Below are 22,481 nucleotides of genomic sequence, written 5' to 3'. Positions count from 1 at the left end.
AGCTTCTGACTGTCTTTGTGTGCACAGTGTAGCTCATCAGAAGCAGATCAGAGTCAGAGAGAAATGAATTAAAAAGAAGATTACAGAGGTTATTACAACAGGACTCAAACTTGGCCAGATATTGTTGCACTCTGTTTCTCTGACTAAAACCTTCACTAAACCTTGTACTCCTGAGAAATCTCTAACACAGCCCTGAGCACCAGACCTATTGATTATGTCAGCCTGCTTTTGTTTCTTTGGAATCTGTGATTGAGATGAGGGAGGTTTTCTCTGTTTTCTATTGCCTCTGGTTTTGGACACTATGCTAAAATTCTACAACTAACTGAAAGCAATAAGAAGAGTTTCAGCATAGTTGATACATTAATACCTGGAAGCTGCTCAGCATTACTGCCAGTAACACTGGGCAGCTTCCAGGAATCAACTGTGGCAGTAAATTGCTGCAGCAGCTGAGCGGCTTCACAGGAACTGTTATCGGCTCGCTTCATTTAATTTGCTCAAGGATACTTCATTAAATTTCAAAAACCACTCCATGCACTCATTCTCTACACAGGAAATGATTCAGCAAGTACGTCATTAGATGCTAATTTTCTTTGTGAGAGCTACACTTCTGTGTTACTTTGCATGGCATAATTATGATTTTCTGTATTGACTTTTTATGGTGTAATTCTTGATTCACATAGTATCATGATCTGGCTTGATTCTAAAGAAATTCACTTCATAATCTATTAATTGGAGAGTCGTGTGAAGCCAAATGTCAGCCTGTTTACTTGGTGACATTTTCTTGCCCAGTGGGAAAGCCTCCCTCTGCCCTGTGTTTTTAACTTTTAATCCTGTGTTAAGAGAGCTCTAGTTTGGCTTTAATTTAGCAGATATGCACCACTCAGATCTCAGGTTATTGGGCTTGGGCTTTTTAAGGAATGGGCGTATTATTGTAAATCTTTTGGGCTGAAGTGTCTCTGTGTGCGATTAAAACTGGATGTCTTTTTCCCCCTCTGTCTTACCTTCTTCTGTTGTTAGTTTGTAAAATTTGCCAACATAGAAGAAGATACGCCATCGTACCACCGCAGTTATGACTTTTTCGTGTCCCGCTTCAGTGAGATGTGCCATTCAGGCTATGAGGACCCAGACATCCGCACCAAGTACGTAACAGAGACGCTCGACTGCTGTAGAGATGGAGTTGTTAAATAAGTGCTATTCTTAGTCTACATGGGTAGTGTTTATTTTTAGTTTTTATTCCTTTTTTGGACATTTTCTTTTGTGCACTTAAAAAAAATAAAAGAAATCTTAAGTCATTGCTTTCTGTTGCTGAAAATAGACTGTAAAATCGTTTGACAAATCAAATATAGCTTTGACATGGAAAAAAAAAGAATAAAACAGAGCAATTCAAACAACAAAGCTAGGTACAAATATAATTTCCTAAATATGGTTACCTATTTATAGACCGAGTAACCAGTCAGATGATTTCTGTGTGCGTGTGTGATTGTGGCTGTAAGGATCCGCATGGCAGGTATCAAGGGTCTGCAGGGTGTGGTGAGAAAGACAGTCAATGATGAACTGCAGGCCAATATCTGGGACCCTCAGCACATGGACAAGATTGTCCCCTCTCTGCTTTTCAACCTGCAGAGTGGAGAGCGTACCGAGAGGTGAGTGCAAACAATAAAATGCAAATGTGGATTACATATGCAGCAGAACAGATGTGCTCCATTAGCTTTTCAGTGTAACATATTATATTAAACATTAAACAGCTTAAATTTTGCAGCATAACCCTGTGGTATAATAACTACAGATGAGGCTTTTCATAGTGCTTAACTGGACATGTGGACTTCAGTGTAAGCATTTCATAAAAATCATCTGGTCCATACCACTTCTGAAAATTGAGTATATGCAACCTCAGATGAACAATAATATATGACATATTACAGTGTGCTATTGTTTATTTAATAGCACACTGTATTAAATACATTTTGGCTTTAAAAAGCCAAAATGCAGAAGCATTGCGTGAAAAGCACCCTTATTGCTTTCATAACAGTTAAGAGGGTAAGTAGCAACTAGCTCCTGCTAATAAATTTGATTAATTGCTCATCAGTGAATTTGAGAACCTCTATAAAGGCAGTGGTTTTGGCAGTCTGCAGGACTGAAGCGTTTGGCCAAGAGGGGAAGTTTTTAGCAGTGATCTTAGATAAGTAATTGCTGCCACCCATCAATAAGGCCATATCCAATCAATTTGAAGTCCATCCTTCCACAGTGAGAAAGATTATTCACAAGTGGAAAACATTGAGGACAGTGGCCAATCGTCCCAGGAGTGGACCTCCCACCAATTTATTCAGCCAAGCTCAGAAAATCTGCAAAAAACCCCTAAAGCTTAAATGTTGAATTTCATGACAGTGCAAGGGTTACCAGGAGAAAGTCTTTTCTGTCTAAGTTGCTCACAAAGGAGCTTAAACACACCATTTAACGTGTGGAGAGAAATTTGTTGAGTTAACAGCAGCTAGTGTTGACCTGCCTGCCTTAGATAAAACAATCCAGATACACTGTAGCCAACTGGTGTTGTTTGTCTCACATTAGGCCATATTTGTCCTGGCTGTCTAGCCAGCCATCACCCATGTCATTCATCATCACTGTCATCACCGACAGCTCTGTTTCCCCTTTTGGACATCTGGTAACCCACCCAGAGCAGCCAAGAACAAGGAAACCAAGACACGTGGTTCAAATTCCAAAGAGAAAAGGAGTGAATGTGAAAGGAGGAAAAAGCATGCACAATAATATTGCAATGGGTGAAGAGTTAGAGCTCACAAACACAGAGGTAGATGCCAGCAGCAGTCTGGAGTTTCTCTCTCTTGGCTGTATTCCACATACTCAAATTCACTTTGACGTCAATGCCGAGATCTGAAAGTTATGAAAGCAAAGAGGGAGGGCAGCAAAAAGAACATTGGGAGATCTGGTGAAGGATAGATAATGGAAATTAGAGTGATAGAAATGGGAGAGTTATTCAAAGACGGAGACAGACAGATTTAATGCAACAGGGAGTCACATTTCATTCTCAGCTTCTCTCTGCTCTGTGTGTTATCCCCCCGCTGTGCATCCTCATTTCCTCTCACACTGGGTCTAGCTTGTCATTACCCACAGCAATCAGTACAGAGCCTAATTACCTTACAGATGGTGCATTTTCAAATCATGTAAAGATCAGCTTTAGTCAACCTTCTGACAGCTGGGACTTAGATCGGAAAGTTTATTGATGCAGATGACAGAAGCTCTCTGGACTTTGTTTTGTGTTTAAACTTCAAGAACACATGAGAATTGTTTTTAATGTATGTAGTTGCCTAAAAAAAAAGAAGCTTGTTGTTCATCTGAGGTATTTTTCACATAGACTCACAAACAGCACATCTGAGATCAGGTAGCTATAGCTAAGTTCGCTTTTTCAAATACTGGTGATGCAAATTTGTCCTCACAGCAGATGTTTACTTGAGAGAGATTGCGCGGGATGAAACAACCTTTTTCTGCCACAATGCTTTGTAACCACTGAACAAATAAAGAAACTTTAAACAGCATGATATTATTTTTTTTTCTGCAGCTGACAGAAAATATCACTGAAAAAACTCACTGACATCAGCTTGTGTGCTCTTGCTAGTTTAGTGTGTTTTACTTTATTTAATTTTTTTAATTTTTGCGTATTTTAGTTTTGAATACAAAAGATGGGGCAGGAACTCACATTTGCTCCACGGAAACAGCAGGCAAGATGAAAGAGTTAGGCTTTTAATAAATAATGTCATCATTGGTGGACTACCCGAGGCTAGTCAAGACCAAGATGGAGCTATGGCGGATGTTTTTAACTATGCATGAGAATGAAAAAGGGCTGGACACGAGAGCGAGAGACCACACGATTGACATGAAACGTTTGCGTGTACAAATTTGGACACAGACACGCAGTACGTAAATGCGTACAAATGCGTCTGATTTTCACTGCAGACAAACTGCAGAGGGTAAAGTCAGCTCAGAAGCACAGCTGCAGTGATTCAGCCGTACAGACTGTGTTTGTGTAAGAAATAGAGCATTTGTTAAAATGTTATTCTATTAAGTTAATTTCAGTGCCTTGCCTGTTCTCTGTTCTCTCTCTCTCTGTCTGCACCCTCCCAATTTGCCTTCCTCTGCCTCTCTCTGCTTGTCTCCTCCCTGCTTTTTTCCCCCCCTCTCCTCTCCTTTTCTGCTTCCTCACCCTCATCGCTCCCTGCCAGCCGCTCTCCCTCTCCGCTGCAGGCATCAGAGAAGGAGAAGGAAAGCCCGGTGGAGCTGACGGAGCGCTGCTTCAGGGAGCTGCTTGGACGAGCCGCCTATGGCAACATCAAGAATGCCGTCACGCCCGTGCTGATGTGAGACAACCAAACAGTCTTCATAAGAAATAGCCTCTGTTTGTGATGTGTTCCTGCATGCGGTTGTGTGTTTTTTTTTGTTTTGTTTTTTTGTTTTTTTTTTTAAACATAGTGAGTAAACTTGAAGACAACGCTGCATGTCAGGGTTCTGTTGGCGCATCTTAATCTTGACACTAATGGGCGTGTGGGGCTGTGACAAGGTCAATGCAAGGTTATGGAGTTGTTCTTGAATCGATGTGACTGCATGATTTGCAGATGGGACATTTAAATTCTATATTACTGCATTTATTTTTGCAAGATGTGATCTTATTTAAGTTTTTCTTTTTTGTTCTACCAATACAGTTCTGATTTTTTTTTTTTTTGTATTTGAATTTATCCATCTTGGTTGTTCCTCCTGAAATTAAGTATTTTATCTGTCTTAGCCTTTTCCTGTCCCCACATGTGCCAGTGTGCGGGGGCTAAGCAGGGGTGTTTTGGAAGTTGTGGCTGACTTTTTAGTTGGCAAGTACATAAGTTAATAGATTGGATATAACTAGCCAGTATGAATATTTCAGGCCCTTGCAAATAGAGGTAAATGTTGACTACATTATGGGTTTTAAAAATGCCCAGTTTTACGTACTTTGTAGTGCCTCAATGCCTTTTTCTTCATTTCTGTTCCCATGTCCTACACACATTTTCCTTGCACAGTTATATTTTACATTTATATTGTTAAGCAAATCTGTTTTGAGTTATCTGTCAGTTTTAGTCTCAGCAGCTGTGTGCTCAGTTCTATCAATGTCAGATTGAGAGAATGTTTTTAATTACTTACTGTAAAGTGAACCGTATGTCATAGTAAGTATTTATCTGTGCACTGCTAACTCCTTTTTTCAGTTTTACATTCATTCTTAAATGTGGCAAACCCAGACATGATGTATGCTGTGTGGACTAAATGCGGTCTTTATGCCTTACTGCTCTCCATCATCCCTACTGCTGTGTTATTACATCCTGTGTATCCAACCTGTTTCTCTTCCTCTGTTCATAACCCCACAGGCACTTAGATAACCACTCTCTATGGGAGGGAAAGACCTTTGCAGTGCGTTGCTTCAAGATCATAATGTACTCCATTCAGGTGAGTGATATAGTGCCATGATATCCTTCACAGCCTTACCCTCGCCTCTTTTCTCTGTCTCACACTCTGCTGACTTCATTACTAGGAATCTGGAAACATTTTGTATGAATTTTTTACCACCATGTTTTTTATCTTTGCAAGTGGTTATTGCACATTTTAGTGGTGCAAAGAAGAAATGTGCTTCAATATTCATGAAGTTCTCACTGATTTCAATTTGGGCTTCAGCCTATTTGCTCACAGCTGTGGTTCATTTTGGGCCTGAATGAAAAATGCAAATGCAGTAATGCACTTTATCACCAATATCCAGTTTTTAGTTTGCCATTTAATTAAGCGTATTACTTCAATACAACAGTTTTCTGTCACTTTCTCTCTCACTCTTTTTTCTTTTCTGTATTTTTCTTTTTTTCAAGACAGGTCAGTAATTTCCTCTGTTCTTTGTTTTTTTTTTTTTTCTTTCAGTCCCAGCACTCGCACTTGGTAATCCAGCAACTTCTCGGTCACCTGGATGCGAACAGCAAGAATTCGGCCACGGTGCGAGCTGGGATAGTGGAAGTCTTGCTGGAAGCAGCTGCAATTGCAGCCAGTGGTTCTGTAGGTAAGTTGCAATCCTCCAAGGTCATGTCAAGTCATAAACACATAGAGATGTGAATGGGTTTTTTTAAAACTATAAACTGTGTATTTGCAGGTCCCACAGTGCTAGAGGTGTTCAACACCCTGCTGCGGCAACTTCGTCTGAGTGTAGACTACGAGCTAACCGGCTCATATGACGGCAGCACCAACATCGGCACTAAGATCATCAAAGCTCACGAGGAGAGGCAGCTGCAGGAGGCTGTAATCAGGACCATTGGTGAGTCTGAGTGCTTTGTATTTGTTAGTGAGGGAGTGTTTAGTAGATGTATGTGCAAGTAGTAATTGTTATTACTAGGTATGTGTGTGACTATATGTGTGTGGATTGCTGCAGATGCTATTTGGCAACAGAATATTAGTTGGTTATATTATTATTCAACTAGTATGTTCCCATGCTCCAGCATGGTTTGGCCTGTTTTTGCTGTTATTAAATAATAGGATGCTTTTATAATGCGTTGTGTGTAGGTGCATTAAAGCAAAAAAAAACAAAAACAAAAAAATCACAGCCCATTTTAGCCTGTTGTTGCATGGTTGCCAGGCAACCTTATAGCGTCATAATATATCACGCATAGTTTCTGGATATAAACTAGATGTTACTGCTGTAAAATAAAAATGATGTAATACTTGTAAAAGTTGTTACAGGAGCATAAATGCTAAGAACAGGTCATTTTAGCCCATTGCTAGGTGGTTGGTTGGTAGGTAGAAAATATCTGGTATACATAAGAACCTTCAGGAGCCTGAAATATATCTGTAAGCTGACCCTAGCACTGCTGACATTAGCAAACAATCAGAATCAAAATACTTTAATAATCCCTAAGAAAAGTATGTAAAGATATCCACATGATTGAAAAGAAAGCTATTAAAACAGGCGAACACTCTTAAGTACAAAGTAAAGGATAAAGAAATAAGTAAGAAAAAAATTAAAGTAAAGAGAAAAAACAGGAGCAACTGAAACAGGCTGCATGCTGGTTGATGCATGCTCACTGAGTTTCAAATAATCTGATATTGTGTGCATGGATTGTTCTGGTTGGCTACACATTTCAGTGACATTTAGAGTGCTTCTCGATTATTGGAGTGACTAACAGTTTCAAATGGTGTTTAAATTACCTAGGTAATATTTGTATAGGCAGTGTTTAATGTCGCCTATTTAATTAAACTCACTTTGAACTCTTCTGAGTGTTTTCCTATATCCAGGCTACTCCACTAGTCTTGTTCTTTTTCTCCTGTTTGAACAAATAGTAAATGAGTCCCTTGGAGGATTCCTAATTACTAATATAGATTTTTTTTCTTTTCTTTTTTCTTTTGTTGAACATTTTATTTCATTTGGTACAAACTGTCTGGTTCTGTCCCTTTCAGGTTCATTTGCCAACACTCTACCAACTTACCAGAGATCAGAGGTCATGCTCTTCATTATGGGAAAGATCCCTGTTCCTGGAATTCACCTTACTTTGCCCTCCTCGGACTCTGGGTAAGTTGACTCAAACAGTATTCACCTGTATGTTGGTAAACTTAAGGGCACAGTCTTTATTTGCTGTTTGTAATTCCAGGCCTGAGGGTACCAGGATGATTCAGGTTATGTTACTCAAGTCCTTGGTCCAGGTAAGTTATCATTTCTCAATGATTTAATTTTTAAGAAACTTGTGGATCCTAATGAATTTATAAAGACTGACACGAAATGCGTATTTTTATCAATTTAAAATCTGCATGAATGTGAAATCAGTGGCCTTGTAAGTTCTTGATCTTTGCTAATGAAAGTCTCAGAAGTGTCACTTAAACTAAGATAGTTTGTGACACTGTCACAGCATAAGAGTCTCTCAAGTTATTGCTAACTTGTGAAATTATAACCACACTGCAGTCACCTTGATGTTCCAGTGCATGTTCAGTTTTGTAAACTATGTGTGGGATTTGATCATCCCCCTCGTAGGTAACGGCAGGTTTCCAGACTACCAACATGCTGACAGCGCTGCCCAGCTCTTTCTTGGAGCCCCTGCTGTCCTTCTCTCTAACCGAGGATCCAGAGGTCCGTCTGTTGGTGCTCCAAATCCTCCTCAGTCTCATTGACAGGCATGAAAACAGGCCCAAGTTTGCCAATATGAGGTGTGTGATTGTGTATGCAGGAAGATTGAAGGGCTGAAGTGTTTTTGTACTTCCCTTATAAACCCGTACTTCAGTTACAGTTTGTGTCTCTTTGGTCTTCTTTCTGTGTAGCAGCATCTCGGACATCTCTGTACTGAAGCTCAAAGTTGACAAGTGCTCCAGGCAGGACAATTTATTCATGAAGAAGGTAATTTTTAAAATTTATTTAGTTGACAACCTGTTCCGCCTGCTGAACAACATCCCTGTGAATTATGTAAATTCACATAAACATTAAATATTTATTTTAAAATAATTTTGACAATAAATCTTTACACCTACAATGTATCTGCGCTAGACATTTCGAGTTCCATTTACCCTGCGCTTCATCCATTCACAGCATGGCCAGCAGCTATATCGCCACATCTACCTGGGCTGCAAGGAGGAGAGCAGTGGCCGGGAGCACTACGAGACCCTCTTTGCCCTGTTAGGTCTTCTCAGTGTAGAGCTGGCCAATGAAGAGGTGGTGGTGGACCTGATTCGCCTCGCACTTGCCTTGCAGGTATAAATGTAGAGTTTTAAGTAGCCTGTTTATTCCCTGAGCTGCATTTATCTACTACATTTGTACTACAAGATGAAAAATATCCTAATCGCGGCTTAGAAAGCGTCAGTTTCACATATATCATTTCACAAATGACACTGACCATCAGCTGTAACACTGGAACAGTGTCATAGCTGATGGTTTAAAATCAAAAACAAATAAAACGACCAAACATTACAAGATGAGAACAAATCCCTCCATCCTTCTGAGGTAGGGTGTTTCACAGTGCGGTGTCTCTCTGTTTCCTTTCCAGGATCTGGCTCTGTCCACCGACGAGGCTCTGCCTGTTTATAACCGCTGTGCTGTTCATGCCCTTGTCGCCACCTACCTCAACCTCATTTGCCAGCTCACCACCGTCCCAGCCTTCTGCCAGCACATTCACGAGGTGCGTGTCTGAGCCTCTTTGCGTGTCTGTGTTTTAATGCTAACTGTTTGTTTATGCCCTGACTCTCTGCCTTTCAGGTAATTGAGGTGAGACAGAAAGAAAGTCCTTACCTTTTGCCTGAGGCCGTCTTTGTTGACAGTCCAAAGTATGTACCAGCGGTGTACTGCAATCCACAAGTGTTTAATTTGATATTCACATACACAGTAATAATTTTAAATTCCTGCTATTGAATGCAGTTTATTTTTATTCCTAGATTGCATTCTTCACTGGACAAAGTAGAAGGAAGTGTTTTGTTCCTCCAGTCAAAGATCACAGAGAGCCTTGGAGGAAGTGGTTATAATACAGAGAGACTCGCCACACCTTATGTCCCTCAGTATACTGGTAAGGAGTCTAAAACTAGTCGTTCGGACGCAAAGGTCTTAATTTCTCTGTTTTTTTTGTTTATATTTCTTCTTTTTTTCATGTCACTGTGCCAGCAGCAGCTGAGATTGTGAGCATTTTGTTTTCAGGTTGATGATGAATTATCTTTCCATTTGTTCATCCCTTCTATTCTTGAGGAAATTGCTTTAAAATTTGGTTGTCAAAGTTATCCGCTTGGACTTAAAGATGGACCCAATACATTCTGGTGTTTCCTGAGGATCACTGTGACCTCACAAAAAGAGGTTTTTAGCCATAACTCATGAATTCATGTAACGATTATTAGAAACATTCACAAAGATGTCTTGTAGGAAAAGTGATGAAGTCATGACATTTTTTATTCTAAAGGTCAGCCTTACTGTAATATAATACTCTTCTATTATTTAAGAGAAGGGAGATTGTTACCATATTTCATATTTGGTCAGATGGTCTGAGTTGGTGCCATCAATCCTCGGTACCCACCTTGAAGCTGTATTACCACTGTGCAGAGTATGGACAGCATGACTCGGGCGGTTTGCAGAGGCATATGAACAGGGGGTGAAAAAACTCAATACATTTTCTGCACTCTGCTTCCAGATGAGGACCGGCTGTCCAAGAGAAAGAGCATCGGTGAGACCATCTCACTTCAGGTGGAGGTTGAGTCCCGAAATAGCCCAGAGAAAGAAGAGGTAAAAAAAAAGACTTCACAACCTTGTACCCTGTACCCTCAAATGTACCCTGTACAAAGAAGTTTAACATAGATTCTTGTTGTGGTCTGCAGAGGACTCCAGCAGAGGAGATCACATTTGAAACCTTGAAAAATGCCATTGGTAAATCCACTCTCTTCATTTGCAAAGCCCTTTTTATTAGTTTACATTGATGGATTGATGTTCTAAATGTTGACGTAATTTACCAAAGCATGACAGCAGGGAAAAAATACAAACTACTTTTGTATAAAGTGTCCGTGAACTTTGCCTTGATGTTTTCACTTTGAGGCACACGCTACATTAAATTGCTTTTTGTCTCCCTCTAGTGGACAGTGTGGGTATGGAGGAGCAGGAGAGGGAGCGGAGGAGACAAGTGGTGGAGAAGTTCCAGAAGGCCCCCTTTGAGGAGATAGCTGCCCACTGTGGTGCCAGGGTATAGACCCCTACCCTGTTGAAAAATAAAAAAACTGCTTGTGTATGTGTGTGTGTGTTTTTTTTTAATAAGGTCTTAAATGTATTGTTTTTGATGTGTTCTGTCCCTTATAGGCCACACAACTGCAGAGCAAACTAAATCAAATCTTTGAGATCACTATCAGGTAAGGGACAGAGCTTTGGGATGGGAGTAGTCAATAATAATATGGATGGCAGTCATTCTGACTAACAGGATAATACCTGCATTTTTATTTTTTGGAACTAACTGCTTTGTTTTCTTCCTTTTTCTGTTCAGACCCCCTCCCAGCCCATCTGGAACCATTTCATCAGGTTACGGCCAAAGCCAGAGTCGATCTGTACCCATTTACGAGATGAAGTTTCCTGACCTATGTGTTTACTAAACCACAAAGTCTTCAGCAACGTAAGCGTACAGTAGAGCCTTCAAGGACAGAGAAAAGATTTGAAAGGGCAACCGATCCTCACTGTAAAATCGTCTAGACCGTGGAATCAAACGGCCACAGTGCACGTGGGACAAACTCAGCTGTAACTAAAGAACACCTCTTAGCTGTCTGAGATTTTATTTTAGCCTCTGATTGCAACAAAAACAAGCTCACCAGTGTCTATATTGAGCAGGAAAACGAACGTATTTCACTCACTTCTACTGCATCAGTCACTCATCCCTAGAGACTGGTTAGGGACCCCTGGCAGCCACCAGCCTATTGGGAATGATATGTAATCCCTGATCGGCTGGCGAGTGGTTGCTGGAAATTGATGGCACTTGCCTGGTGAAATTGGTTGCAAAGAGAGTTCACCTTCAAATAAAAGTTGTGCCTAAGCGCTGAAGCCAACATGTTTCAAAAGGTGCAGCTTTTACTTTGAAGACAATTTCATAGCTGCTTAGTAAGTAGTTGGCGAGTGTTTGCAGATAAGCTGGTGTCTTCTGTGCAAACTAAAGACAACCTCCTGCAACTGCCACCAACTACTTGCTGGCAGTTTGCTGGCATATTCATATCTCCCTAGCAGCCGGTGGTCTCCAGGTGGTCTCAAGATGGTCTCCAGGTGGTCTCCAACCAGTCTCTAGGCCTGTGTGACTGGGGACTGGGATGTCTGTAGAAACTCCACTGGTTGGATTTTCAAATTAGAAATTGTCAAGAACTGTGAGGGGAAAACTTGACCGACTGGATGTTATTTATTGTCTTGAGAATGAGTTGAGTAGTCGCATGCCTGCGACTGGAAACTTTTTGATAGCACTATTATTCTTGTGCATTTTTTTTTAACTTGTTTGTCCCTTCCAGGGTGCCATACTACCTTTGATCACAAAATTAGATTGCTAGACTGCTTATTAATATTATTATTATTTTTATTTTTTTCAATTGTTTTGATGACCAGAAAGAGTGTTTGTGGAAACTGAAACATTTTAATTTACTTGATTGTATTTGTGTGTATGTCTGATTGTTGTATAGACATAAAGGTAATTATCCTCATCTCCCATGCCACTTAGCTGCTGAGCATCCATCTTTTAGGCTTTATTGTAGCTTGGTTTTGCCTTCTTAGTGTTACCCAGAAGTGCTTTTTTGCCTCTTTCTGTTTCTTTTACCTAAATATTAATCTATTTAGTTAAAACACATTGCACCAGTCATGACCACACTAAAGGATTTACAGCAATGTTTACCAGATCAAATGCTAAAAAACCTTTTATTTTTCTCCCCTTTCCATATAAATGTGTACATACAGAGGAATATATAAATCTTTAAGCTGATGTACAGCATAAGGATGTTAATGTGCGTGTGTATATATACTGTATATTCTGATTTTAGACTGACTCTGCACTGGTTGTGTTCATAGATAAAAGAGAAATCCACTTAGTATTTAGATACACAATGTTAAAATCTCCAATAAGTAACCAGCAGCACGTGAAATCCAAACATCTGAGCAGCCCACAGGAGAAATTTGCATCATCTCAAGGCCAGTATGTCACAGCGACTAATAAAGGGTTACCGAGGCAATGCTGGAAAAAAATAATTTTCAGCTTTACTCAAACAGGTTTCATTACCATCACCCTGACCTGCATTGTTACCATTTACATTCTCAGTCCTGCTGGAATGAGTTTGCACTATGATTTTCTACTATACCGCAGCTTTTTCAGCTGCATGTCTCAGCAAGATTCAAAAACATCTAAAAGCCCAGTGTGTGCACGAACACACACGGGTATAACCACAAGTATGATGGCAATAATTTGTCAAGAGTCTGGCTAACACGGTCCAACTGTAGGTAGCAGATCATGTTTGTGCGTTTTTAAATTGTGCCTGCTGTTGTTGTGGTGCTGTGATGGTTCAGTTTTGTGGCATTTTTAAGAGACCGACCCTCACTCTCTCTCCCTCTGTGCTGCTTCTGTGATTGAACCACACCCGTTCCAGCCATTTTGCAACCATCTTGTTCAGGACAGAAGACGGTGTCTAGTTCATCCCTGTCATGAGCATTTCGACTGGCTCTTCTTTTGTTTTTTCTGTTTTTAAATGTCATGTCCTGTGTATATCCGTGTCAGCACATGCCAGTGTATGTGATCGTCTGTTCACGTTTACCCCCTTTTGATCAGTGCGTGAGTGAGCGTATTTATGTGTCTGTGCTAACGCTCGTACAGGTGTGTGCGTGTCTGTGTCATCATTACCGAAGACCAAGCTCTCCAGACGTGGTTTACAGTTCTGTCCAGTGACTCTTTCCACCACGTTAATGCAGAAAAAGCTACTTAAGAGCCGTGTGCAGCTGTCTAAACCTTCCAGTTACACCTTGTAAAATTGTGTTTTCAGCATCTTGAACTTGGCAGTGAAGACCTGTAAACCTATCAGTCAGCGTGTCGTCATTGCATCGCGTAATGTAATATTAACTGACAGTAATCCAAACTTACTTTTTGTCATTACATGTCTGGTTAATAGCTCTGTTTACAATGTAGTGCTGTAGGTCAAATCTATTCTGTGAACTTTGCACTTTAAAAACTGGAATACCTAGTGAGAAAGGCAGCTTTTACATGGAGAAAATGCCTTATGCGTGTCATACCTGACTTTGCATGCTAGTTGATGTTACCGTGTTGTACAATAAATTTATCTCTAACCATGAAAGGTCTGTCCTCATTTTAATTTGCCTTCTAATGGAAACTCTCTGAGACGAAGAAGGGGATCATCGTTTGGTAAAAACCATGTTGACTCATTAAATCCGGCACCACTGTTCATCGAGTCGCAGTGTTCAAAGTAATGTTTAATTCAATTACCTCCTGTTGAGGTCATCTGAGTACGTGATCCATCTCCCAGCACATGAGTAGCACATTTTTCCTGTAGTGTAACATTTTCAAGGATCTGAACTTACAAGCTCAAATTCACGTCACACTATTATGTATTCTGAGCCTGATGTCACAGTCAGCTATGAAATTAAACGGTCTAAGAATTAATTAAGCAGCTGAAGCTCAGAGTAGTGCTGATTTTCTGTGGTTATGCTTCAGGTCCAGTGGGTGGCAGTCTCAGTCTGGCTGCATTTTCATTAAACTTACGCATAATCATTCATGGGTCCCTAGAGAGTGAATTGTAATAACTTTTTAAGTAATAATAAGACTTGCGAGTCTTGGATCAGGTTTGTGATTTGTGTTTATGTAGCATGCATGGTTCAGTTTCTCAAGATTTGGATTAAGACTGGTCATAGATTAGGATGTATAGAAGTGAACATCTGACTTTTTTCCCCTCTTAGTCTTGGATTAGGTTTAACATGCTGCTAAACACCCGCATGTCAAAATGGGTATGTTGGCATTTATCTCAAACTACCACTTCAAGCTTGGCTTTGGACTCTCTAAGTCCTAAAAAAATAAGAAATTATTAATCTCATTCTATTATAATGGGTTAATGCAGATGGTATGAAGGATTTCATGTATCCATACTGGTGACAGTGGAGCTGAATGAGTCTGGTAGAGAAGGTGCTCCACTGCTGTCCAGTAAAAGATGCTCAAATCATTACCACTGAATAAAGGATACTCCACCATACCCACACCATATCCACAAGTTTAAAAGAAACTAAAACTCACCTTGTTGTTAAAAACTTTTAGATCCTGTTTGTAGTATTTTATCAGTCTTAATATTCAGAATTCTGTCCATTCTGCTTCCCCTAAATCCTCAGATTTGTCTAAAGACACAGTACTGGGTAAAAGTATTGAGTCACCCCTCGTGTCTTCATAGTTTATTTGTTTGTTTGTTTTTAAGTGACCTTGAGCAACAGTTCTCCAGGCTTTCTGAAGATCTTATTTATTTATTTATTTATTTATTTATTTATTATTTTTTCCTTGTTAAATTGGGTTCCAGTTTGTTCAATGTATTAAAAATGCCCTATAACGCAGTTTGACAGACATAAAATAATATTTTCGGACCAACATGGTGAAGAGCTATTCGGTAAAAACCTGGCTTATCTCGGCATGATGTGCAGTGTGTCCTTAAAAAATTTTGAGGAAACTGGACAGGTGGTGGGACAAAATACCATCTGGAAAACATCTGATTCATAGTGGTTTTTCAGCGTGATGAATGATCCCAAATACAATGCTAAAACAGTAAAACACCACCAGTGATTGATTGGACTTTTGCAGAGTACGGCACTGAGAATGAAGCTGATTGGCTAATCACGCTTTTGCTAATACCATCACCTCGTTATGCTTATAGCACCTTTTAACATTAGCTGTTGTACAAAGGGCCTTCCGGTGTTTCCCATTTACAATTTTGCACACCATCTGTGGAGCGGTGCTATCAGGAGCAGCTTGGGGCCAATTTCGCACAACTTGTCAGCTCTCATCAAGGTTTTGCTTAATAAATGACCTTAGGCAGAAAATTCCATGTATTGTTTGCCACAAACAGGATCTTTAATATTATTTTTTATTTACATAAAGACATGACTTTTTAAAAACGGTCTCAATAATTTATTTCCTTACAGTCACCTTTGACCTCGCTGTGACGGTCACTGTTCAGCTTGATTCTTCATAAAGTTAAGATGAGTACGCTCTAAGAATGCTTTGGATTCAAGGCCAAGAAGTTGAAGGCAGTCAGTGTTTTTATTCAGCACAACACTGCCTAGCTTAGGTTTTAATGAGAGAAACTCTGGCCCGGGAAAAACATTCAACAACATGCCAAAAGATAGCAACGAGTTTGTGTAATTTAAAATTAAGACATGTGGTTACTAACATGCAATGGCTATTTGACTCTCTGAGCTATCCGCCTCCCCTGCTGAATCTTCCATTCATCCCATTATTCTCTTCACATCTTTGACTAAAATGTTCCTGAAGAACTTGGCCAGCTGCCCCTGAGGTTTCTCCTCCCACGGCTTCATAAAGCCGCCGTTACGTTTGGATGCAGGTGGGCTGCCCCATCTGAAGTGACTCATCTTATAGGTCCTATCTTTCCTCTCCTGCAAGCTCAAGGGGCTTTGTGATTTGGAGCTGTCCCTGGCCCTCAGCAATCCCTGATTTTCATTACTTCCTCCATCAATGTCCCCCTCCGCTTCATCTTCGCTACTGCTCAGCTGTCTGCGAGCCTGAAAGGGAAAACGGCCCTCAGAGGAGCTCCCTCCTTCCAGAGAAGAGGCAAAGACTTTAACGGGTCGGCGTTTACGGCCCGAGGGCTTCCCCCAGCGGAAGTGCTCCATTGAATAGGAGCGCCTCTCATCGCTGCGGGCCTTCAGCTTTGGCTCTCGTATCTTAAGTCCTGCTGGTTTGCCCCAGCGGAAGTGCTCCATTCTGTAGGAGCGCCGCTCGTCGCTGCGGGCTTTCAGATCTGACTCGGATATTTTGTCATGGGAAGCCAGTGTGGCTAGAATAACTCTGAGTAAGAGGTCATCATCATCATCATAATCATCACCACCACCACCATCACCAGCATCAGCATCACTGTCAACCTTCAGGGCCAATGCACTGAGCTCTGGGATTTCAGTCTGGCTCACAGACATGCAGAGGTGAACACAGTCCTGTGTGGAAGAAATGGCAAAGATAATGTCATACAGAGCAGGAAGACTTGACGGGTATTTATTCTGGTCGGATGCCTGAATTAGGCTATACAACAAAAAATCTAATCACGTTTTATAACACAATTTGCTTATATGTATCTAGATGTTTCAGATTCATGCTCTATACACCAATGATTTAAAGAGTGAAGAAGAATAAGCAAAGTTTAGGTGCTCATCCTGACTGTATGTTAAAAGGAAATATCCAGATCACAAATCTAACATTACTCACTTTAGCAATTTGGACAACTGCAACGAGAATTACTTAAAAAACAAAACAAAAACAACTCCCAGACAGCTGCTGGTGAAGTCATAAGACTTGGCATGATAGAAAAAAAAATCCCCAAAACAAACAACAAACAAACAAACAAAAATTCCCCTTACTGCTTACGGGTGTCAAAAATTACAGATGGCTTTTCTAGGTTTTAAATTAAGTGTTGCATCCATAAAATAAATGCAGCTTGTTCTGTATCCAAACACACCCACTTTAGGCTATTATCACATGGACAACCCAAGAAACAAGAAATGTCTTACATTTAAGGACTGTGTTGACTAATCTTTTCAGCTTTCACATTAACTTATTTGTCAAAGAATGAAATTGTTCACTATCACCACAGATCTCCTGGCTTTGCCGGGGGAAAAGGAAGTAATGTTATATGCTCTGAGTTTTAAATTTCCATTTTCTAAGTACTTCTAAGTACTCATCACCTTGTCACTAACAAAAAAAAAAAAGATTTCGTAGAAGCGATAATTTTGATTAAAATGTAAGGTTTACTTACATTTAATTTGACCAGATTCCATTAAATATAATGGTTTACATTGCACTTATGGATGAGATGAAAATGTGCAACATAGGGCTCCGATAAGTTTTCTTGGCCAGTGATGATGATCTAAAAGAAGAGAAATGAGGCAGGGCTGTTCGACCTACCAGTATCCTCGCCTTGCTGCTCAGGTCCTTGCAGATCGAGTTGTCCCAGCATACTGACTCAAACCCGGGGATGCACACAAATGCCATCACCGCCACCAACAACCAGCACTGGCACACCATCTTCAGCCCGGTGCACAGGACACCAACTCGACTGGGGTGGAGCTGCAGAAGTGAAGCCACAGTGGGGAAAGCTTTGAGTCTCAGCAGACAAAAATATTCATTAGTCATCTTGAAATGTTATTTTGTGAAGAAATACAGTAGGTGTCTCTTAATAATTGCGCTTGCGTAACACTTTCCGCCCGTCCTTATGTAACGTGACGTGTTTGAACACTACCTTCGAAATAGCCAGAGAGCCGAGCTTTTGTAGCTGGTGTGTCATGAACTTAAACACGTGAACTTAAACACCAATGGTCTCTTTTTGGTGTTTGTTTATCAGGAGCACATGCATTTTATTTTGAAGGTGTCAAACATGTGGCAGTATTTTTATTTGTATTTTTCAAAGGATGAACCTTTAGCACTGAGGACTGTGTGAAAATGATCAGCAGGACTGATGAGGTTCAAAACAGAGGAGGGACAGGGCAGGGTCTTTTGTTCCTTTGATGGGTTCATTTCATGTGAGATTTAGACTGAAAATATATGAAGATAATAGATTTGAAGATTATTTTTTTTTTAAATGATGATTTAATTTATTTACAGCCAATGTTCCCTCTAAGCTGCGCACGTGCGCAATTGCGCACTGTTGGCACGGTCTCTGCGCAGAGAAAATCTGCGTTGCGCACACAAACAAAAATTCTAACCTGAATTGAAATTAAAGTAAATATGTGCTGACACTGGTGTTTTAGCTAGCAAATTGGCGTGGCTGATGTGGAGTGAAGCCACGTTATTGACAACGTGTACAACCCTTGGAGATGTGAGCAGGACAGACGGAAGAATTAACGGAAAAAGTGTGGACTTTATACCAGTTTATAAATTGTGTTGATAGGCCACGTAAAACCAGAGTTATGACAAAAAAATATCTGCAATGTTTGGTTTTCTTCCTGAATACTATCGTTGTTTATATATACTGCGGGAAGAAACGGTAAAAACGGTTTTATAAGGAAAACGCTCGAAAGCACTCTCCGCCTGTGAGCATAGACGAAACCAAAACACCCCAACCTTTCCCATTGGTCGAAAAATGTACCATGTCGACCAATCAAAACATGGCATTTAGTTGTTAAGAAACGTGAGGAAGTTTTAGGAGTGAGAGATTTGCAACGTTTAGCGCAAATCTTGTGTAGTTAGTGTGTAGTGTAGTCAATAGTTTTGTTGTGTGTGTCAGAACAATGAGGCGACTACTGAATGTTACAGGTGTTACAGGAGTGATACATCTCCTGTTGTCAGGCCTGCAGGTATCAGGCTGTTGTTCTCCTTTATCTCATAGTGGACAGAAATTATTTTTGGAGTGGCACAAATAATTTGTGTGGCATCAAATTTGATGCAGAACAGCTGATTGTTCTGTAAATAGTTTGAAATGTTTATTTTAAAAAAGGCCTTGGCTGCATTTTTAGGTAAACAGCTGCAAAAAACTTTGTTGTTTGCAAAACTCAGTTACTTTTTTGAAGAAGTAACTATATAATTAATTGCCCAGCATTGGTCATTATATACTGTATTTTGCAGACAGAGTTACAGGACTCTCTCCCAGACCACAGACTCATAATACAAGTCAGAGCTTTATGAAAAAAACGTTGTGTTTTCAAAATTGGAGTTCAAGTTATTTTTACTTCCAATAGTGTTAACATACTACACAGGTCATGAACAAGATTTTTTTTTTTTAATTTTTATTGTAAGTGGGCTAAAGCAGTTAATTAAACGTAGTCTAACAGAAATGTAAATGCTGTAATTTGATTATTTTAATAAACCATGTAACTTGGATGGATTTGACGCTGGCGTGACCACAGTGCACACGTCTGATGTCGCTCACAGTGGTCCACGAGATCGCTCAGGGAGTTTGTGTGTTCGCTCAGACACATGAAAAATTAGAGGGAACATTGTCTACAGCTAAGGCCCTGTATGAAAAAGTAATTGCCCCCTAATCTTAATAACTGGTGTACCACCCTTGGCAGCAAGCGAAGCATGAACTAGCAACGAGCCTTTCAAGTCACTGTGGAGGAATTTTGGTCCACTCTTCTTTGCAGAATTGTTTTAAATCAGACACATTAGAGGGTTTGCCTAAACAGTCTTTTTAAAGTCATGCCAAAGCATCTTAGTCTTAGTCTTCTTTCTTAGTCTAAGTCCAGGCGCTGACTAGGCCACCCAAAAAACCCTTCCTTTAGGTTTTTTTCAGAGGTGGACTTGCTGGTGTGTTTAACTCAAGTGTGGTTGGGTTTCAAGACATGAACTGATGGCCTGACATTCACCTTCAGGATTTTATGTTCGGGAAGCAGAATTCATGGTTTTATCAATTTTCCAGATCCTGAAGCAGCAAAAACCATCACGCTACCACCACCATGTTTGTCTGCTGATATGATTTTCTTTTTATTTAATGTTGTGTTAGTTTTACACCCCACATAACGGGACTCTAACCTTCCCAAAAACAAAGTCTTTTCAGTCCACAAAATATTTTCCCAGAATTCTTTGGGATCATCAAGATGTTTTTGGGGAAATGTGAGGCGAGCCTTTGTGTTCTTTTTGGTCAGCAGTGGTTTTACTCTCTCTTTCTCTCTTTGATTTTACATCATCTATTCATGATTTCCAACAATGCATTTTTATATTAATGTGGGTTATATTTGTCCAATATTAAAATATATGTGATGTTGTGAAAGTGTGACAAATATGCAAAAACAAAAAACTGAATGAAAAATACAAAATCAGGCAGGGGGGCAAATACTTTTTCAGAGCACTGTGCACTGTTCTCTGTGTGCAGAGAGCAACCAGCTGTGATCCTGATATCACTGCTGTGTTATTCTACTGTTTTTCTATAAATTTAAGCTTCCTTTTTTGAAAACACAAGGAACTATGAAGCAACTTATGTCATTCAGCAACAGGACTGCAATGTTTTTTTCAGTCTTGACTGTGTATTGAAGACAGATGTAGCTACTTTGACATCACCCAATGGGTTGTGAAGTTCTGCCTTGAAGCTTTCAGATGAGCATTTTTCTGTCATCATCTTAGTTTTGAAATCAGATGCAATAAATAAAAATGGATTTGACCAAACTGCATGCTAAGACATTAGGGAGCTGTCTGTCTTTCTTTCTTTCTCTCAGCCTGTTGCAGCGTACAGACTATAACTGGGTTGAGAGAATAGAGAGAACAGTATTGCTGCTTGTGTTCAGGGACAGCCAAAGGAAATATTAATAATTCTGATAAAGGACTTCCTTTCAGACATAAATTTCTCCCTGTTGCCAGCAGGGATTTCACAATAGACCCCTAAAATTCTTTCATTTTCCGAGCCCAGAGTTGTTTTCCTGCCTGGAAACCAAGCAGGAAAAATTGTCCCAATAAAACTTAACAAAAATACACAACAATGACAACAATAAGTACTTTTAGAAGTGCGCTACTTTATTGAAAATGAAATTTGGTTCATTTTCAATAACTTGAAATTCATGACTTGAAATTTGGTTATTCAAGTCATGAGGATGAATATCCTCTCATGCTTCTTATTGCTTTTTCTCTTTTTTATACTCTCCCACTTCCAATCAGTCTTGAGGACAGCTTTCTTATTATAAAAAGGTAATATCTATAATATGAAACCGAAGTGCAGTATATAAACCCCATGTTCACTGCTTTTGGTTAAATCTGACACACTGCCAGTCATCTGATGCTTCACAGATGTTGAGAAAAATCCTGTCTCACTTTTCAAACTTTTAAAGATGTAAACAATCTCTTTTCTTGGATTTTTCTCGCTTCCTCCTTCATTATTCTAAAGAGTGAGTCCTCGGTGGGCCATTGTCTTTGAGACTTTGGCAGAGACTCGTCTTCCTACTGAATGACTCACAGCTGAGCTGTGCTCTCCACAGACAGACTCCGATAAAAGAGGCATGAGCGCTGCAATCAAAATAAATTCAAAATTGTACGTGTCAAATGATTTCTACTGTTTTGTAACTTAGATCACCTTTTGTTTACATTAAAGGAAAGCTGAATTCATCATAACTGTGTATCCTTTGCTGCAAGCACATCATATAAAATAGTAGAAATTCCCAAATCCATGAATAAGAGAGTTTAGCAAATAAGTGAATTTGAGCTCATCCAACAAGTCACGCCAAACAAGCAAGTTTTAAAAAAAAAATCATATAAATATATTTGTTACCTTTTTCAGATGCTTTCTCTCCTCTTGCTTTTGTCACTCCTTTTGTCCACAGATCCTCCAGACTGGCGACTCTAAACTGTGGTCCCTCTCCTCCTCTCCTGCTTTCTCTCTGCTCTTTGAGAAATGCTCAGTAGGAGAGGGTCTGCTGTTGCTTCCTTAAGGGAGGAAAGCTCTTTTTATAGACACGTGAAGTAAAGCGTCTCAAGGCCTTGGGGTGTGATTGAGGTAAAGGGTCTCTTGCTCCTTCTCTTGATGGGGAGGAGTCGTGCATTCGTGGAGTTTTGCGTATGGTATGTTTAAAGGCTTCCCACACACTTTTTAATCAATAGCGCAGCTCGCTTCATCAGCCGGGTGATGAGGCTGTGGTTAACTGGTTAACTTGCCACCCTCTTTGTAATCCTCCTCTGATTGCGACGCAGTCTTGAAACCCTACAAGTATCCTGGATTTCTTGAAAGCATGTTTACGTTATCGTATACTGATTAAAAAGAAACACAACTGCTGTTCATTAGCGGACTCATGTCCACGCTTTAAATCCCTCAAAGGTCAGCCC

The 22,481-nt window shown here is 40.0% G+C and overlaps 2 protein-coding genes across 3 annotated transcripts in view; one reads left to right on the top strand and one right to left on the bottom strand.

Annotated features, from left to right (window-relative positions):
- Nucleotides 1-13,806, top strand: part of LOC134643829 (protein EFR3 homolog B) — a 32,884-nt gene extending 19,078 nt beyond the window's left edge. The window contains exons 5-23 of one of the 2 annotated variants that reach the window (XM_063496410.1): nt 1,018-1,139; nt 1,494-1,643; nt 4,233-4,367; nt 5,397-5,475; nt 5,935-6,070; nt 6,161-6,322; nt 7,459-7,570; nt 7,650-7,701; nt 8,027-8,199; nt 8,314-8,386; nt 8,576-8,737; nt 9,030-9,161; nt 9,239-9,306; nt 9,415-9,542; nt 10,155-10,246; nt 10,339-10,387; nt 10,591-10,697; nt 10,811-10,860; nt 10,992-13,806. In XM_063496410.1, the coding sequence (XP_063352480.1) occupies nt 1,018-1,139; nt 1,494-1,643; nt 4,233-4,367; nt 5,397-5,475; nt 5,935-6,070; nt 6,161-6,322; nt 7,459-7,570; nt 7,650-7,701; nt 8,027-8,199; nt 8,314-8,386; nt 8,576-8,737; nt 9,030-9,161; nt 9,239-9,306; nt 9,415-9,542; nt 10,155-10,246; nt 10,339-10,387; nt 10,591-10,697; nt 10,811-10,860; nt 10,992-11,097 (2,088 nt within the window). In that variant the 3' untranslated portion in view covers nt 11,098-13,806. Of the gene's footprint in view, nt 1-1,017; nt 1,140-1,493; nt 1,644-4,232; nt 4,368-5,396; nt 5,476-5,934; nt 6,071-6,160; nt 6,323-7,458; nt 7,571-7,649; nt 7,702-8,026; nt 8,200-8,310; nt 8,387-8,575; nt 8,738-9,029; nt 9,162-9,238; nt 9,307-9,414; nt 9,543-10,154; nt 10,247-10,338; nt 10,388-10,590; nt 10,698-10,810; nt 10,861-10,991 lie in introns of both variants that reach the window. The other variant, XM_063496409.1, reaches the window with a different exon arrangement.
- A 1,747-nt stretch (nt 13,807-15,553) lies between these two features.
- On the bottom strand, nt 15,554-22,063 carry LOC134643175 (pro-opiomelanocortin-like). The gene is made up of 3 exons (XM_063495437.1): nt 21,931-22,063; nt 17,646-17,807; nt 15,554-16,681 (listed from the first exon to the last, which is right to left on the bottom strand). The coding sequence occupies exons 2-3, from the start codon at nt 17,763-17,765 to the stop codon at nt 15,959-15,961; spliced, it is 843 nt and encodes a 280-aa protein (XP_063351507.1). The 5' UTR covers nt 17,766-17,807; nt 21,931-22,063; the 3' UTR covers nt 15,554-15,958.
- Between the last annotated feature and the right edge of the window lie 418 nt (nt 22,064-22,481).

Source organism: Pelmatolapia mariae, linkage group LG15 (genome assembly GCF_036321145.2).
Source record: "Pelmatolapia mariae isolate MD_Pm_ZW linkage group LG15, Pm_UMD_F_2, whole genome shotgun sequence".
In the NCBI taxonomy this organism is placed as follows: domain Eukaryota; kingdom Metazoa; phylum Chordata; class Actinopteri; order Cichliformes; family Cichlidae; genus Pelmatolapia; species Pelmatolapia mariae.
The sequence above is the reverse complement of the archived record's forward strand: the minus strand, read 5'-3'. Positions and strand labels throughout refer to the sequence as shown.

Coding starts and splice junctions, on each gene's coding strand:
- LOC134643175 (XM_063495437.1), bottom strand. CDS start 17,765: ATGGTGTGCCAGTGCTGGTTGTTGGTGGCGGTGATGGCATTTGTGTGC. Junction 16,682..17,645: donor GCAGCAAGGCGAGGATACTG/GTAGGTCGAACA, acceptor TCTTCCACACAG/GACTGTGTTCACCTCTGCAT.